At 34.0% G+C, this 19,577-nt stretch overlaps 2 protein-coding genes across 9 annotated transcripts; both read left to right on the forward strand.

Moving 5' to 3' along the window:
• Positions 1 to 1,316: 1,316 nt before the first annotated feature.
• Positions 1,317 to 2,658, forward strand: LOC141663922 (uncharacterized). Its single transcript, XM_074469770.1, has one exon. The coding sequence runs from the start codon at positions 1,611 to 1,613 to the stop codon at positions 2,544 to 2,546; it is 936 nt and encodes a 311-aa protein (XP_074325871.1). The 5' UTR covers positions 1,317 to 1,610; the 3' UTR covers positions 2,547 to 2,658.
• A 144-nt stretch (positions 2,659 to 2,802) lies between these two features.
• On the forward strand, positions 2,803 to 9,084 carry LOC141663933 (uncharacterized). Of its 8 annotated transcripts, XR_012551754.1 has the most exons (8): positions 2,803 to 5,472; positions 5,559 to 5,748; positions 5,949 to 6,038; positions 6,119 to 6,288; positions 6,389 to 6,516; positions 7,473 to 7,804; positions 7,896 to 8,472; positions 8,595 to 9,084. XR_012551754.1 is itself a non-coding variant. In XM_074469799.1 (5 exons), the coding sequence occupies exons 1-5, from the start codon at positions 5,470 to 5,472 to the stop codon at positions 6,407 to 6,409; spliced, it is 474 nt and encodes a 157-aa protein (XP_074325900.1). In that variant the 5' UTR covers positions 2,803 to 5,469; the 3' UTR covers positions 6,410 to 6,664. The 8 variants fall into 8 exon arrangements, 2 of the variants coding, with proteins under 2 accessions (XP_074325900.1, XP_074325889.1); XR_012551759.1 differs by lacking the exon at positions 7,473 to 7,804; XR_012551751.1 differs by having other exon boundaries at positions 2,803 to 5,748; positions 6,119 to 6,516.
• Positions 9,085 to 19,577: the final 10,493 nt, after the last annotated feature.

The raw sequence follows: 19,577 nt of genomic DNA on the forward strand, positions 1-19,577 counted from the left end.
ATTCCTGGTCGAATTGTATATTAAAGAGAGAGAGAGAGAGAGAGAGAGAGAGAGAGAGAGAGAGAGAGAGAGAGAAAGAAGAAAAAGAAGAAAAGAGAGGGAAAAAATTCCTAAAAAATTGCTGGAAATTTCAGAAAATTAAAGGAAAATTCCAGAAAATTAAAATAAATCACCAAAGTCATGTACAAAGGCAAATCGTTGTAAATGTGTAGGTCGCTCCACACTTTATGCAAAAACGATACCCTGTAAGGGAACGAATGAACTTGACTCTTGCGAAATCTTTTTATGATTTCCCAGGAGTTGGGGGGCAAATGATAGGGAATAAAATAAATCCTAATTGCGTAATTAATATCGCATTGATTGAACATGGTTTGGGCTACAAGGCCCATTAAGAAGATGTATGACATTCAGACAAACGAGATCAACACATTGATCAAGCCTGATGGACCAGATCAGGCCTGATGGAATAAAAAAGCCCAAAATCCTGAATATTAATTAATTTCGTAATTAATTAAATAAGGGAGAAATCAGCTGTCAATATGAGTCCTAATAAAGATATAAATCCTTGTAGATCAGCTTCCAAGGGACTTAATTGAATAAGGAATCTACCTCCTACTTCCTAGGACTCCAAAGTCCATTCTAACTCTGGGACTTTCCCACCAAGTCTCCTAGATCAAGTCCAATTCAAGGACTACCAATGCCTATATAAGGGGGTCTCACCCTCACCAAACCAGAACTACGTTTTTGACTTGATCCTTAGCAGTCAGCAAGGTACGTAGGCATCTTGTTAAGGCAGATCGAGTCACGAGACACAAGAGCAGTCAAATCGAGTCTCGAACCTCACGAACCCTAGTAATAAATACAACAATTACTATACCCTAGTTTTTAATCCATAACATCTTGATTTCAAGAATACAAAAAAATCCTTTAAAATCTTGATTGAATACAGCCCTCTAAAAAAATCCACGAATTTTTAATACCACCAAATTTTAATAGATTTTTAAAATTCAAGTTGAATACCACCAGATTTTAATGAATTTTTAAAAATCTAAATTGAATACTCCTATATTTTAAAAGACTTTTTTAATCCCTATTAAATATTGTCAGATTTTATTTTTTTTAAATCCAATTAAATACCCTAGATTTTTAAAAAAATATGTTATTTAAAGAATTAAATTTATATTAAATAATATAATTTTAAAATCGAAACTGCACCATCTCAAACCGAAACCGCACCTCAAAAGGGAAACGTTCGATTATAATATTTGATTTTAATAATCAAATAATTTTAATTATTAATTGATTTTGGATGGAAATTGCAACAAAACGCATCACGCAATCCCTGGGCAGCAGGCAAGCAAACCCTAGGTAGGCGGTGGTGGTAAGAGTGTCCTTGAAAGGCAGCCACGTGCGTAGTTTAACGCCCCCTAACAGTCCGGCGCACATTAGCACTCCTCCCCGAACCTAATCCGTTACCTCTTGTTTTGTTAGATCTGTAAATCAGGCGCACACCTCTCACCACAATATAACCCCAACCCCAACCCCAACCCCAACCCCAACCCCCTGATTATGATTATGTCCACCACCCCCATGACTCTTATCCTACGCCCATGACTACCCCTTCACTTTCACCTCAACATCTTCCAAACCCATCTCCGGCCGGGACCACCTCCTCCCGCCGCCTCCCTCCGCCCTGCTGGTCTCACGATGAAACTGTTGCGCTTATCGACTCGTATCGAGAGAAATGGTATTCTTTGCGTAGGGGGAATTTGAGGGCTTGTCATTGGCAGGAAGTGGCGGATAGTGTTGCTTTACGCTGCCCCAATGACCCTGCAAAAACTTCTGTCCAGTGTAGGCATAAGATGGAGAAGTTGAGGAAGAGGTATCGGAATGAAATTCAGCGATTCTCCTCTGCGCTTGGCAGGAATCGCTTTCATTCTTCTTGGCTGCATTTTGGGAGGATGGATTCTATGGAGAAAGGCCCTACTGCTGTTGCGTTGCCCGTCATTAAGAATTCACTTGAGGACGACGACGACGATGAGGATATCGGATTTTATCCCAAGAGTGTTAGGAATGGTTATGCTTTGAGTGGAAATGGTGTCAATGTGGGCTCTTGGAATAGGATTCCGACCAGGGGGAATATGGTTTCTCCTACTCCGCTGGCAATGTATAACAAATTTGATGGTGGCTATACTACTCCGAAGACTAGTGATGTTGCCAATTTTGGGGGTTTTAGGGATGGTAGTGTGGGAAGGTTTGGAATGGGGAACAATGGGAATAGGGAGAGGGTGGAAGTCAAGAAGGAAACTGATGATCCTGCCATGGAGTTGGTGGGGGCGATTAAGGCTTTAGGGGATGGGTTTGTAAGAATGGAGAGGATGAAGATGGATATGGTGAGGGAAGTAGAGGCGATGCGAATGGATATGGAGGTGAAGAAGATGGAGATGATTCTTGAATCGCAGCAGCGGATTATGGACTCTTTTGTGAATGCTGTTTCGGAGGGTAATAGTAGAAAGGCGAAGAGGATGAGGTCCCCCTCGTCTTAGATAAGTTTATGTAGATGGTCTTTCGGTACTAAGTTTAGTTTTTGTTTAACTGCTTATTATTGTGGAATCGGTTTTGGTGATGAATTAATGAGAAACTTGGAAATTTTCTTTAGACTAGTAATTTTCTGTTAGGATGAATTTTCTGATTATTTATAATAATATAATTGCTACCCTTAATTGTTTTGTGAATGTTGTTATGATTCACAACTCACAAATGTTAATTAGTTGATTATTAAGTCACTGTTATTTTGGCATAGTAGCATGCATTTATTTATGAGATGTCTATTCTTAGTTATCATAAGCTGGATTTTGTCTCACAGTGGATCTGTATAAAGTAGAAAAATAGTTTTGGTGATTAAATTATAGACTAATAGATTTTATGAAATAGTTATCTTATGTATATGTCTCATCATGAGATAAGTTAAGGCGTGTATATGTATTTTAATTTATTAATGATTTCTGTAACTTTAGTCATGAGGAGCTGTTGAGTCCTCAGTGGTTGTGACTTGTGAGGATGTGTAGAGAGAATAGAGGAACTTACTCAAGACCACTTAACATGGTACAAAAGCATAGTTTTGTTTCCTGCAATCAAAAGCAGATTATTGTACATGCAATTTGATAGCATTTCTTGGGGGCGGGGGGACAAGATTGAGTGCCACTGTGGGAATGTTAGGTCTGAAACCCACCCTTTCGTCTGACATCGTTATATTTTACAAGTACTTAAATATGTACATATAGATATACTTTATTCCTGTCAGTATAAAGTCATTTCCAGGTTGTTTCTGGTAGACTGAACCTGCTTAGGAAATTGCTTTTAGGGGATGGAGCATTATCATCATGTTGATGACATATAGATTTCAAATATAATGGAGATGATGCATAGGTTTTGAATATAATGGAGACCCAGATTGTAGTTGAGAACTTCCATGTATAGTTCATAGCTATGACTATCATAGAATGAAAATTGATATAGGAATTTGTTAGGAATTTGTGTGTGATGATATATTTCTGTTAGCCAGGTAGGTTTGTGGATGCCTTGGACAAGGTTGTGCTGTGGAAACTGGGAATGTTAGTTCAGAAACACACCCTTTCGTTTTATATTGGTGCATTTTACCAGTACTTGTATATATTGATATATTTTGTTACTGTCACTATTAAGTCATCCAACACAGTAGTTTCCAAGTTGTTTCTAGTAGACTGGACCTGCTTAGAAGATTACTTCTAGGGAATGAAGATTTATCATTATGTTAATGACACATAGATTTCAAATATAATAGAGATGACACATATTTATAAAATATAATGGAGACCAAGATTGTAGTTGATAACTTCCCTGTATAGTTTCATAACTATGACAATCGTAGAATGGAAATTTATATAGGGAATTTGTCTGTGATGATATATTTCTATTAGCCAGGTATGTTTGTGGATGCCTTGGAGGAGGTTTAAGGTTACAGGACCTGTCTGTTGTCAAAATTGAAGTTGGTTTTGCTCAAGACTTAAAGCTTATACTTCAAAGTGAAACGAGCAGGTGGTAACCAACCTACTTTGTTTCGGGGACTTGTGATCATTAATTGCTCCTCTGAGAACTTGAGCCATGTTTGCAATCTTTAAACTGGAAGAATTCGTGGTCAGAAGCTGTAACCCTAGCGTGTTAGTTTTTAGAGTTTTAGAAGGCCATCTTGTTGAGTTGTGAATCTAGTCCAAGAATGTGATTACTTTATTTATTACGATATGAACTCTTTTGTCTCTAACGTGCTTGCAATCTAGGTGGCTTACAACGTTGTTTAGTGCATGTAGAAATCAGAACATGATCAAGAGTTAAGACAAAGGGAGGGCTTGGGACATTAGAGTTGTAATGTAAATATCATTATGTGACTTCAACGTTGGACTGAATTGTGATTCAGTGCTTCAGTAAAAAAAAATTACATGGAATTTTTTTATGTGAATCTAATAAGTTCATGTATATCTGGAGCCTGGAGGTGTACCAGAGGTGCTGCAGGCTGCAAGCTTATTGCGGGGCTTTGAGGGGCAGTAGCTTCAGTGAGTATCGGGCCTTTGGTCTTAGCCGGTAAGGGGCAAGCCCTTACGTTTGTAACAACCGGCTTTTAGTCTTTAAACCAAGAAATTAAGGGTCTGTCAATTTGTGGCATTAGTAAGGAAGGTAAAAAACAAATAATTGGGTGTCAAAACGTGTGTGTCAGGACATCCGCTAGGTAGGCAGGGAAGAAATAAGGAATATAGTCTTTTAAGAATTAATTTTTATAGTGATCTTGTAGTGGTTGGTAGGATGTAGTAGAAAGGATAGAGGTTCTTCGGAGTGGTAGTTTAATGTATATTATTCGAGAATTGAGAAATGATATGAACTTGACAGTGTTTAGGATTGTATGATATAATAGTTCCAAAGTTAATTTTAGACTATGAGGCTCCACTCCCCATGTTATATATTAGATACTTGATAATGATTCTTATGAGTTTAAGTCCTTTGAGGTTTTGATCTTTAATTGAAGTCTGATTTGAGCATTGTGCTGTTGTTTTTACCCTGTACTTGCAATAAATGAAGTAGTGATGTTCTTGCTCTTAAGTAATCTAATCTCTTTTCTTCTCTTCTCTTTATATAATAATTCTTACAGTCTGATTTGTACTGTAAAAAAACTCTACAGACTTCGACCTCCAAAGTCTTCTAATTTACCAAAGTTGCCACTCATCCAATTCCTTTCTGCTTAATTGCCTAGCCTACCAAACCACTCTTCTTTGTACTGCTGAGGAGGTTTAAAAATTAATGATAAAGCTATGTTAATTGTCTTGATTTCTGAGCCGGAAGTTTCAATTTTGCAACTGGGTTTTTTGTCAACTTTATTACATTGTCTATATTTCGAAGCTCAACTTCTTTTCCTTCATTTGAAGACTTATAGCAGCAGTTATGGTAAGTTCAAAACTGAAATTGTGTAAATTTAACTATATTATTAAAGTTCTTATTTAAAGATATTAACCTTCAGAGTACACTAACAGGATAATGGTGAAGAAAGAGCAGGGCATCTTTTCACTTCTGAGAATTTGATTAGTGGTTATAATCGTCAGAAGAAAAGTATTCCGAAGAAGAAATACCACAAGAATATCAAAAAAGGCAGTCCGCTCTCTGATGTAACGAACATTGATTTGCAGCCGTTGGAGAAAGGCAAGATGAAAGTGAATGTTTCTGGTTTGTAACTTTTTCACCCCAAAGCTTCAATTTTGTTATATAAGTCTGTGTTAGTTCTATGATTTGTATTTTTTTAATACAAATTATTTGAAGAGATTGCTAATTTTGCAAATTTTACACCCTATTTTGCATCGTTTTTAATAAATTGTAATACTACTTACTTTGTATCTTTTGTATACAATATGCACCTTCATTTGCAGGTTTCACTGATCCCCACTATGATTTCCGCACTCCTCTTTCCAATATTTCCAACATAGTTCAATCAGTTAACCCTAACTCAATAGATGGAGGTTAGTATGTGTTCTCATAGTAATTGCAAACCGCACTCACATGAACTTAGTAACTTAATTACCTGATTTGCTAATTGCAGACCGTACCAATCGAGGAACAATTTTATCGACTATTACAACTGATACACTCAACAGATTTCAACAACCATCTTTGGTAAAGAAGAGAAATGTAAGAAGTATCATACCGAATTTGGTCGTACTTTGTTTGGCCCAGAGGACCGCACTATATTATGTGATGATTTTGAAGAAGGTCAATCTTAAATTCGAATTTGTATATTTGTATTGTACATAACTAATGAAAAAGATAGTTGTACTGATCAATGTTATAAATGCACAATCCCTAATGTTAGCGGTCCAAATATGTTATCTGATGGTTCTGGAGATTCTGATTATTCAATATCGGGCGCTGAGTATATTTCTGAGGCAGAAGAATATTGGACTGATGATGGATTTTTGGAAGAGGATGATGCCAAACCTGGTATGTAGCAAGCAAGATGTTTGTTTTTATGTTCACAAGTCAAATCCTTTGGCAAATCTGAACCATTTATATCTGAATTATTAATATTTCTGAATGATCTGAATTAATCAAAAATCTGAATATCAATTGATTAAGATCATTTGGTATATATTTATTTTTATGATTTCTGAATGATTAAATTTTGTGATTAAATGAGTCTGAAAAAATTACAAGATTTTAAAATTGATATAATATTGAATGTTAAAAGTGCTAAGCATTTAAAATGCTAGGTGCACTAAATATTTTAAAAAATAATGTAATTCAGACAAAGACATGTATAAATTAAAAAAAGGTACTAATACGCTTTAGTAAAAGTAATTGGTTAGTTATTAATAAATATAATATTTTATTAAATAAAATTGCTCGTGATTTTTTGATAAAAAGAAGTGTTTTAGTTGGGTAAAATAAAAAGGGCAATGTTTATAACTTGAAAAAATTTATTGATTTATATATTAATTAAGTTAGGATAATTAAGTAAAAATAAAATTTAAATAAGGGTAGTTAAATAAAATTTAAATAAGGGTAGTTAAATAAATTAAGCAGGTATCGTACTATCGATCCACTCTCAAAATTTTAAGGTTTCATTGATTATAATATAATATAGTGTAGTTAGATATTAAATTTGGATACATGGGAATATTATTAAAAAAATATTAACTTAATAAAATAACTTGTTTATCATAATATTTGTTTTAATGTTAGTGCAAAATGATATAATTATGAATGTCATAATAATTATAGTTAATAAAAAAATATTAAAAATGAAAGAGAAAATAGGCTTTTGCAAAAAAGAAGGAAAAAAATAATATAAAAGCTTGATAAAAAGTGTGGACAGTATCATATGAATCATTCAGATAAAGTTATCTACATGAATGATTAGGTGATTTATGAATCGCTCATGTGTTAAATGTTTTCAGACAAATGACCTGAATGAAAGATGCGGTCAGATAGTGTTCATTCAGTAACATTCAGGGCCAAATAAATGGGGCCTGGAAGTGATCAATTCGACATATCTAACATTTGAAAAAGATGTAGACGGTTTGTGCCAGAAGAGTATTGTAGTTTGGGTAGTCGTTCATCAACTTGCTCCCAGTGTAACGCTCGATTGTGGAAAGAAGAAAGAGTTAATAAGAAATGTATCAAGGAGAGGCTGTTTTTTCACTCCGTTAGATGAAGGGAACAGTTAAATTGCCGCCTATACCACCCACTCCGCGTTACCTTTTACATTTATATAACCACCCTAAGAAAGGTCCTATATTTTGTTGTATAATAAAGCTTTATAATGCCATGTTCTGTTTCACATCCACCGGTGGTAACATTTGATCATTCTATCAATTCAGGGAGAGGTCCGTACATCTATTGGTTAAATGGTCAAAACATGGTTCATGAATTCCAAACGACAATGAGATGCCTAAATTCTATCAGCTTTATATATGACACTGCCAATGAGGTCAATAACCGGATGCGGTGGGTGAATCTTGAGGACCAGACCACTGTTGATGTAGAGGTTGTTCAAGGCCTTATACAGATGTTGGATGAGACAAATGAACTGGTGAAGAAATTCAGGCAACAACATGACCTTTTTGAAAGTGATGAAATCTTTGATCTTGAGATTACTTTGAAGGTTTCCGGAGCTGAAAGTGGTCGTGAAAATCATGTTAGTCCAAGTGATGAGGTTGCGGTTATTATTGTTGGTGATACTGATGACACATGTGGTTATCGAGATATAGTCATTCATGACAAAATTCAAGGTTTAGTGCGTGCTTCTTACGTTCATCCGAAACTTATGGCTCTTCAATATCCCATTCTATTCTAAGATTAAATTCCAGAATGGTGTAGAGAAGACAACCCGTAAACGTGTATATTTATCTATGAAGGATTACTATTGCTATTCATTTCAAGTTAGAGAGAATGAAGGTTAGTTAACTGTTCATTTATATGAAATTAAATTTTTATGTGTAAGGATTTGGACATGTTATATTTTTACCTTTTTACCTTACTAGGCTAAAGAAACTAACCTTTACAAATAAATATTCCAGGTATGACACCTCGGCTTGGAGGGAGGCTTTTCCAACAGTATTTAGTAGATGCGTTCTCCTCTATTGAGCAGACACGACTATGGCGGTTGCGTACTCATCAAACAATTTTGCGTAATGAATTATATAGCCGTATCTGTGATTCTGTAAAGAAAGGCGATTCGAATACTTTCAATGTGGGCAAATGTGTTAACTGCCTTCCGGATTTGTTGGATCAAGGCTATACATGCAACAAAACTTCCAGGACGCGCTAGCTGTATGTTGGTTTGTAGGTCATCCTGATATTTTCCTCACCATGACATGTAATTCTCTTTGGGATGAGATATTGAAAATGATGGAGTACCTTCCTGGATGCGAGCCACCAAACTGCCCAGACATTATATCAAGAGTTTTTAAGTTGAAGTTTGAACAACTTATGGTGGACATTAAGAAAAATGTGTACTTTGGTGTTTGTGTTGGATGCATCTTTTATAAAACAAAATTTATAAATAAGTTGGGCTATTAATTTGTGACTAATGTTTATTTGTTACAATGCAATTATGTATGTTATTGAATTTAAAAAACGTGGATTACCGCATGTTCATATGTTAATTTGGCTTGACAGTTGATAGGGAAGAAAATAAGGCCCGGGTATGTAATTAATGTTGCATTAATCATATCAGAATTGGGCCAACAGCTAGGCCCATTTGAGAAGGCCCAAAACCCTGAATATTAATTAATTTCGTAATTAATTAATAAGGGATAAGTCAGCTGATAAGATGAGTCCTAGTGGAGAAATAAATCCTTGTAGATTGACCCTCAAGGAACCTGGTGGGATAAGGAATCAGCTTCCTACTTCTTAGGACTCCAAAGTCCATTCTAATTCTGAGACTTGACCACAAGGTCTCCTAACCCAAGTTCAATTCAAGAACTCCCAACATCTATATAAGGGGCCTCACCCCACAAATCAAAACTACATTTTTTGACTTGATCATTGGCAATCAGCAAGGTACGTAGGCATCTTGTTAAGGCAAATTGAGTCACGAAACACAAGAGCAGTCAAATCGAGCCTCGAAGCTCACGTTCCTTAGTAATAAATACAGCAGTTATATACCTTAGTTTTTAATCCATAACAACAGTGCTTCTAAAAAGAATCTCAAAAAAAATGTTGACAAATTTGTGAGTGCTGAGATCCCGGATCCCCTGCTGGATCATGTAGGATATGCAGCTTTCAGGGAATTTATGATTCATGGCCCTTGTGGGCTGCAGAATATAAAATCACCCTGTATGAAAGACTTGAAATGTATTCGGCATTATCCCTAAAAGTAAGTTTTTGCTCCGTTTCGTAATTTAAAATTGCACAAACCAAAATGTACCACGTAAGTTTGACATTAAGTTGTTCATTCAAGGTACTGTGAAAAGACAACTTTTGATGATAATGGATTTCCTATTTATCGACGTCGGAGACAAGATATATCTGTTCATGTTTGAAAAGCAGAACTGGACAACCAGTGTGTGGTCCCATATAACCGTGATTTATTGGTTAAATATCAGTGTCACATTAATGTCGAGGTTTGTTGTCATGCGCGTAGTATAAAATATATTTTTAAATACTGTCTTAAAGGACATGATCGTGCCACTGTGGAAGTTACCCGCAGGAAAAAACGGAGAAAAGAGGTTGATACCGACGAAACCATTGATGAGATAAATGCTTATTTTGATGGGCGCTATTTATGTGGTTCCGAAGCTGCCTATAGGATATTTGGTTTCTCAATCCATCATAGAATTATATCTGTGGAGCGGCTTCCATTTCATCTGCCTAATCAGCAAAACTGCACATCCCGTGCCAATGAATCATTGACCAAAGTTGAGGCCCGAGAGAAGTACCAACAGAGTAAGCTAGAAGCCTTTTTTTAGTTGAACAGTGAATACTTGAATGCAAGGAAGTACACCTATGATGAGATTCCCCAGCATTATGTGTGGAATGATAGTTCCAGACAATGGAATGCAAGGAAACGTGGTTCTCAGATAGGCAGAATGTGTTATGCTCATCACAGTGCTGGGGAATCATGGTTTTTGCACCTGTTACTTACAAAAGTACGTGATCCAACATCTTTTAAAAGCCTTAGAACTGTTAGCGGTGTAATTTTCAAAACATTTAGGGAAGCATGTAAAGAGTATGGTTTGCTGGATGATGACAAAGAGTGGAACGAAGCACTTCAGCAATGTTCTGATGGCGGATTACCTCCCCAGATACGTCTTGGTTCACATAATTGTCAATTGCAAAGTTACTGATATCAGAAATTTGTGGGCTTCGAACTGGCATCATATGGTTGACGATATTCTTTTAAAGAGGCGTCATATAGAAAATGATAAACATTTGATCCTTAATGACCGATAACTTGAATTTTATGTCCTCGGTGGTACGTGTAACCTTTTTAAATAGATAAATGTTGTTGAGACCTATTAACCTATTAACCTTTCAAATAAAAATGAACTAAGCTAATAACTATTCAAAGAAGTATTTAGTAAACTGTTTACCATAGTAACTATTGTTTGTCTATCTTTCTGACAATTGGAATTTTTGTTTGGTGCAGAAATTCATGAATTACTTCGGTCTATAGGGAAATCCTTGAAAAATTTTGATCAGTTACCCCAACCTCCCGACAATTACTTGAATTTTGGGAAAAAATAATTTAGTTATTGAAAAGACTGGGTATGATACTGCCCAAATAAAAGCTCAATGTAAGATTTTGTTACAGACATGTAATGGTGATCAAATTGAAGTTTTCAACATTGTACTTCAATCAGTGTATTGTGGCAACGAAGGTGTTTTTTTTGTACATGGAAGTGGTGGTTGTGGAAAGACTTATTTATGGAAAACTCTTATAGCTAGACTAAGGTCTGAAGGGAAAATTGTACTTCCAGTGGCCACATAGGGTATTGCTGCAACTTTAAGGCCTGGCGGAAGGACTGCGCCCTCATGATTCAAGATTCCTATTATTCATAATTTGGGATGAAGCACCTATGCAACATAGATATGTGTTTGAGTGTTTAGATCGAACTTTGAAAGATATTATGAAATCTGTTGATCCTTCCCGCTTCACACTACCCTTTGGCGGAATCACTATTATCTTTGGAGGTGATTTTAGACAGATTTTTCCAGTCATACCGGGGGTGACCGAGCTGATGTTGTTACTGCTTGCATAACTAGATCACGTTTGTGGGATATTTGTAAATTTTCCGAGTTAAAAAAAACATGAGATTGAGTGAAGGAAATTCTATTGCTGAAATTGAAGAATTGAAGGTTTTATCTAAATGGGTGCTTGACATTGGTGAAGGTAAAGTTCCCCCACCTGCAACTCAAGACTGCTAAGCAACTGTTGACGTTGTATTAGTTCCTCAACAGTTTTATGATCTTCAAACTGTGAAAACTGTTGAGAAGTTGATGGCCAGTACTTATCCAGAATTTGAGCTTCGCGGGGAGGAATCAAAGTACTTAAGTGAGAGGGACATATTGGGTCCTACAAACCAGTCTGTAAGTCATGTAAATGCTTTCATTGTTTAGAAAGTTGCTAGTGTAAGTTTTCAAATTTTAGTGTTGACTCGACCGAAGAATTTGGTATTACAGATGATGACCTTAACTCTGCTTTTCCTATTGAATATTTGAATGCTATGAACATACCCGGTTTGCCGCTCCATGAATTGAAGTTAAAAGTCTTTTATAGGTTCTCGACACTTTATACCACGTATGGAGTTATGTCCAAGCGATAGCAATATGCCTTTGAAATTGATACGTAAGCAAATGCCAATATATGTATGTTATGCAATGACTATCAACAAAGCACAGGGACAGAGTCTGCAAACTATTGGTTTGTATTTACCAAAATCCGTCTTTTCCCATGGTCAGTACTATGTAGCCATAAGCAAGGTAACTTCGCCACAGGGACTATCTATTTTTGTTGATGACGAATCAGGAAATTCTACAAATATAACCCTTAATGTTGTGTACAAAGAAGTGTTTTATGCTCTGCCTCATTAGTAAAGTTGTTTTACACGTTTTTTTGTATTTTTTCAATCGATTTCCTTACCTTAGGTAAAATTTAAACTGTATTTTGCACACAATCGTGCGAAATCCAAGGCATGTAATTGGTTAATATTTTTAACCAAAGATGATAATGTAAGAAAGCACCTTTCTGCGTTATGAAAATTTATGGCACATGATAAATTCACTTAATTAAATGAACAAAGACTTCTTAAGCATCATTTACTGTTCAGCAACTCTAAAATTAAAGAGGGATTACAAACACAGGAAAAACTTTAAAATAACTAAATAAGAATAGTTTTATGGATAATTAATCAAAGGAAATTAGAATAGGTAATAGCAGGCCATAGACCAGGAATTCAGATTAATATTCCTTTTATGCTTTATGTGGATCAAGCTTCCATAACATCAGCTTTCTTTAGCACTACGACATTGAAGTTGCGAATACTTCCATCACGCCACTTGAAAATAATGTTATCACCTACATCGAGCTGTAAATCCCGCCTAAACACTAACCAACTGTCATTAATGGTGCATCTCTTCCTATCATGGTGACGACGAATTTGTAGGAGCCAACATCGATTGCCCACATATGCACTTATATAACCAGTCTTCAACCAACGTTTAGAAAGGTTCTTGAATTCAACCGGGACGTCCTACATACCAAATTACAAATATTAAAATACAATTTTTACTCAAATATCTGTACAAATGTACAAAATTGTAGGTTAAATCTGCACGCTATTAAATGAATCAAGGAATTCACGAAATATATTATAAATTACAGAACCGAACAAATGGTTGTTTGATTATTTATAACTTACCACTCCATGTTCATGAGGTCGAAGCTGAAATTGCTGAATAACAAACTGAAATGCAGTCCCTCCATTATAGGGTGCAATTACATCACCTTCAAAGAAATCATTTTCCAATTAAATTGTCAAATCAAAACTCATGCGTAATATTAAACTTCAAGCGACTTTATCTTACCTGACTGTGGGGAAGCAGGACCCAGAAGACTTTTAATATGAGTAGTGTCAATAGCAGTAATGACAAATTTATGACCACCATCATAAGTGAAAACCAACTTGTGGAAGCAATTCAAATCAGACACACGTAATATATTGCAAAGGTTATGCAGACCATGAAGATGGCTTAGGCCATTTTCACTTCGAGCATATTTACCAACCAATTCATACCCGATGTTGACAACAAATTCAATATTTGAAGGAATAAGAACCCAAACACGCTGATCAAATTCATGTGGTACATACTACCAAAAGTGGAAGTGAGTGAGCAACATATAAAATCCTTTAGCAGCTTAATATTGAGAGAAAATTAACAAGATTTTAAAAAATATACCACAGAATCCGTGACTTTGCCGCCCCATCCCTGATGTCGTACAGAAGTCCAACCACCATCCAGAACATCAACTAATAAAGAAAAACTGTTGTTATTCATAGTCCAAAACGTTAACACAGTAAACTAGTATTTAACATTATAAAATACCATGAGACGGGACACGAGCTTGGAGATGATGAGCTCTACTAGGATAGTCAATCTCAAAGCCATACGGATCAGTTATACAAACTTCCATATCAAAGTCACCCACATACTCAAAGCACAAGGTGTAACCAAATACAATTCCAAAGTCATGGTAAAAATCATGCAAACCCTTTAGTTTTTCGTTAATTTTATCAAAATCTAGTCAAATTTCATAACCAGTACGTACAATGACCTTAACAGTTGTGGGAATACGAAACCCGTATTTCAAACAAAACGAATGAGGCGCACGCTGCCAAAAAATAAACACATTAGAAACACAGAGACATGGCATGGATAAATGAGTATCATTAATGACTAAAAATATATTCAACTAACCATTTCATCTGAATTACACTCAGACATCCGCAGATGACTAACAAATTTGGCCGCCAAGTTCATCAGTTCTGACATGATTCTAATTGAAAGCATAATAGTTAGTGCTAGGTTATTATGGACAAATAACCGTAAATCGTACTGATATAATACGATATCAAGGTAGAATTCCTAATTAAACTTGGACAAATTTTGCTTAGGAAAACATTATAGCGTAAACAACCAATCCATATACATGCATACCTCGGAGCACTTTGAAATCGTTAGTACAAAAAAATAATGTGAAAAAGAAGAAGTTGATTACATACCTTTACTGAGTAGTGAGTACTTTTGTCTCTCCCTGAAGCATAGGCGGTAGCAACTTCAACAAGGTGAAAAGGGAAAGTTGAAGGAACAAAGTACGAGGGAGTTACCAAACCAAGAAAGAATTCGGCTATAGTGGAGACAGGTAACTGTTCAATATTAAATGCCTTAAAAAGACATTATCAAAGTCAAATTCATTATATTAATATTAAGTTAAAGATTACACAATTTATCATTATATTTAAATTTAAAAGTTCTGTTCAAATCGATTTCAGTAGTCCAAATTTAAGGCTTAACAAATTATAATACAAATAACATTATTCAAAGTAGTTTGGAATAAAAAATGTTAGAAGAACTATTGTTATATCACATTTTTTATAGTTACGTAATGTGTAAACGAAACATATATAATTTCATTTAAACAGAATTGATGCCCAATAAATCTATTGAAACTATAAATATAATCTTCAAGTAAAAAACCAATATAACCTTGAATGAATTAGGATTACATTATAATATGATATGTAAAAGGGAAAAATACAAAACACCAAAAGATTATTCCACGTACTTAATTAATAGTCAAACTAAATTTTATTATATATATATATCAGTAAAAATAAATACAATTTTTGAAAATTCCACTTTTCAAAACTCTCATGATTGTAATACTTATTCCATTATTTTTCCCGGGAATAATCAATCATTTTTTATTAGATACCTAAAAAATTTATTAAAAAAAATACTCCATGTGTATTGAAAGGTAACTGCTTTAAAAGGACATTATCAAAGTCAAATTCATTATACTAAGATCAAGTTAAAGATTACACAATGTTATCATTATATTTGAATTTAAATGTTTTGTTCAAATCGATTTCGGTCGTCTAAATTTAAGGCTTAAGAAATTATAGTACAAATAACATTCTTAAAAGTAGTTCAGAATAGAAAATGTTAGAAGAACTATTGTTATATAACTTTTTTTGTTACATACCGTGTCAACGAAACATATCTAATTTCATTTAAACGGAAATTGTGGAACAATAAATATATTGAAACTCTAAATATAATCTTCAATTAAAAAACCAATATAACCTTGAATAAATTGGGCTTACGTTACAATATGATATATAAAAGGAAAAAATACAAAGGAACAAAAGATAAATCCATGTACTTAATCAATATTCAAACTAAATTTTATTATATATGTCAGTATAAACAAATACAATTTTCCAAAATACCACACTTCCAAACTCTCATGATTGTAAAAAATTTCGGCCGAAGCTGCAATGAAATTAATGTAACTGTTCAATATTTTTTGTGTTTTATGTACCTAAATGTAGTCCATTATTTTTCCCAGTAATAATCAATAATTTTTTATTAGATACCTAAAAAAATATCAAAATAATACTCCATGTGTATTAAAATGCAACTGCTTTAAAAAGACATTATAAAAGTCAAATTCATTATACTAAGATCAAGTTAAAGATTATACAATGTTATCATTATATTTGAATTTTAAAGTGTTGTTCAAATCGATTTCGGTCGTCCAAATTTAAGGCCTAAGAAATTATAGTATAAATAACATTGTTAAAAGTAGTTCAGAATAGAAAATGTTAGAAGAACTATTGTTATATCACTTTTTTTACTTAAATATTGTGTGAACGAAAAGTATATAATTTCATTTAAATGGAAATTACGGTACAATAAATATATTGAAACTCTAAATATTCAATATTAAATATTAAAGTCAAACAAATTGACAATATGAAAAATATAATAATTGTGAATTGTCATGATTGTAATGTTTACGCCAAACGTGTTTTCAACTTAATCAACTCCATGCTTTTGTCTATGGAAGTGAGCATTTATAATTTTTTACATTAAAAAAATTATTACCGCTCCATGTATACCGAAGTCAAGTACATAATATAAATATTTGGCAGTTTACCTTTGCCAAAATTAAATTAAATTTCCCAATACATATAATTAGCATCGATAGCTGCATATTTTGTCTTTATCTCTAATAACAAATTTGGTTGAAGAATATCTACCTAAGGTATATGTTGGATATTTATATGCACTCTTGCTAATCTTCAATGTACTGTATCAGCTTTGATATTCTATGTGTTAAGTATGTTCGTTACAATGAATCATATTGAATCATAATGAATCTATCTTTCATGTTCCAAATATTAAGTAAGTTTATTCAGATTTGAACATAATTACAATTCTTTTTACATATCATGTTAAACAATACTTCACTACATTTGTAAGAGATCGTTAAATAGTACGTGTTATTATATTACACATGTAACCTACTCATAATATTTCATTGTGAGATGCGTCAGTATAGTAAGTAAACATAAACAAATAATTTGAATTGAACATGATTCTAATTGACAATGCATAAATTTGTTTAAAACATTCATAAAGTGCCAAATAAATGGAATATAATACTCGCACGTACCAACATAAATTCAAATACTGGATAGAATTACAACAGATTATATGTCATTCCGTGAAATACCAGAGTCGAAGAAGCCTACACATCTTTTTAAAACACCATACATGTTAAAATCGAGTTCCGTAGCTTAATAGATATGTGCTTAAATAATTTCTGGCAGGGAAGCTAACAAGAAATACGACAACATCTTCTTCAAGAAGGGTGAAAACCATAGTTTCATCCAAAGATACATGATTATCTCTTGTAAATTGATTTCATCCTCCTGACAACCTAAAAGTTCTTCCGGATATCACAATGGCAACAGTCCATTCACCGTTTGCAGTCCTCAAGCCAACTCTCTCACCAACTATGAAATTCCGATTTTGTGGACTGATGTGTTTTGGAATATACTGCAGAAAGAGAGTTTTGAATGAAACTGATCAATCCAATACAAACTAATAAGCCAACAATAATGGTTATTTACAGAATATTAGAATAATACAGACACTATAATGTTACAACGAACTACATTCATTTAAGAATTATATGTATCATGTACCGGTCCATGAGTTGTGTTGTCCAAATTAGACTGGCTCATAACAACAGTAAAAATGATAGGATCCATGTTTACTCATGCTTCCTGTAATCCAGCCGCAATGTCATCCACGCCAGCCTCCAGATCAAGCTCATCGCCCTATGCTTCCCCAGGTTCAATATCATTTTCCATTTCTATCAGATTCAAATAAACATTGGTTAATCAATTTAAGTGAACATTGGTCATATGAATGAAAATATTAAAAAAAAATTAGGACATTCATAGATGAAAATAAAAAGATTCGTTGCATAATGCAAAACAAGCATTCAGTCGGGGCACAATGACCTGTGTTACTTGAATGGTTGTCCTTCAACATAACTTCGATGTCTGAACTATCAAATACCATGATTAGAAAGTTCCCATTGCCAAAGTAAGTAAGTAAGATTTTGTCGGATTTAGTTAAACCATAATCAGCCATAATATCCGTTATCCAATAAATTTTGTGAATATTTGGGAAACAGCTCCCGTCGTATTGATCTCCATTTCTCAGAAAAAAGGATAGATTAGGTGGAAGCAGTTCCCTAACTGTCTCCAGAAGCATCCCAGAATTGGCTGAAAAACAAGTCATTGTTAAAGCGCAATGTACAACATACGGTATATCACCCAAGAAAAAAATTTATAGTAGCTTTCATTCAAAATCAATATATAAAATTTTTAAAAACTGTAATGAAATCTTAAATTATTGTGTGATCAACAACTGATGAAAGAGAAATATACGGAAAAACCAGTTCTCAGTTACTTACTATTTCTCCAAGTTTAATTTTGTCACAGTTCAGAAACACAAGTATCTTCCATCCAAACCCATTTGTGAGATCTGAAATTACAATTTGAATCAAAGTTTTGGTTCAGACGTATACTATTCTGACAAAGAAAATACAAATTTTATTATTTTTTAAAATTGAGTATGACAAACACACCTTGATCATAAAATGTGCCGCGTGGTATAGTTCTATTCAGGAAATAAATCACCTCTGTCGAGTCATCTTTTAAAAAACTCGCAAAGAACTTTCTATTACCATTATAAGATAAAACCATTATAGACCCAAATAACCCACGACAGTCCCTATTAAATTCTAACATAAGACAGAGCAATTGCTCTGTTTTCTTGAATTGAACATGTGACTCATGTCCATTTGCTATTTATAATATAACAATACTTGGTATCTTTGACCCAACGGCCTAACAAAGCTTTCCGGTAGTCTCTGCAATACGATTACACTTTTTTATAAATTAATGTCACATATGTCTGAAACACTTAATATCTTTCCAACATAAGAAGCATTAACAAAGAACTCACCAGAGGATCAAGCTCTCTGTCCTCTCTATATCCCGGGAGAAAAACAAGGAACAAAAGATAGTCCTTGTGTTAGGTATTGAATCACACACAAAGGGGGCGGGTGAATGTATTTTTCTGATTTTAGGCTTTTCTTGAAAGATAACGGTTGAACAAATTAAATTAAATCTTGTATAAAAAAGTTTTCATGCACAAATTAAACTTGCACAAAATAAAGAACACAGATCTTCAAAACTCACTTAATTTTTGTATTAAAAATTAAGATGTTTTGCTACAAAATTTCTAAGCTCTTCGAAGTTAAAGAGCTCAGCTTCTTCTCGAGAGTGTTATAAGAATTTTTGATCTAAATTGTTACTTCTAACTAGGAGACCAGTGTTAACTTTATAGCTCAGTTAACTGCTGGTTTACACAGTGGATAATAAACATGCTATTAGCTTTTCTAAACTATCACT

The sequence above is a fragment of the Apium graveolens genome, chromosome 1 (assembly GCF_009905375.1).
Source record: "Apium graveolens cultivar Ventura chromosome 1, ASM990537v1, whole genome shotgun sequence".
NCBI classification, from domain to species: domain Eukaryota; kingdom Viridiplantae; phylum Streptophyta; class Magnoliopsida; order Apiales; family Apiaceae; genus Apium; species Apium graveolens.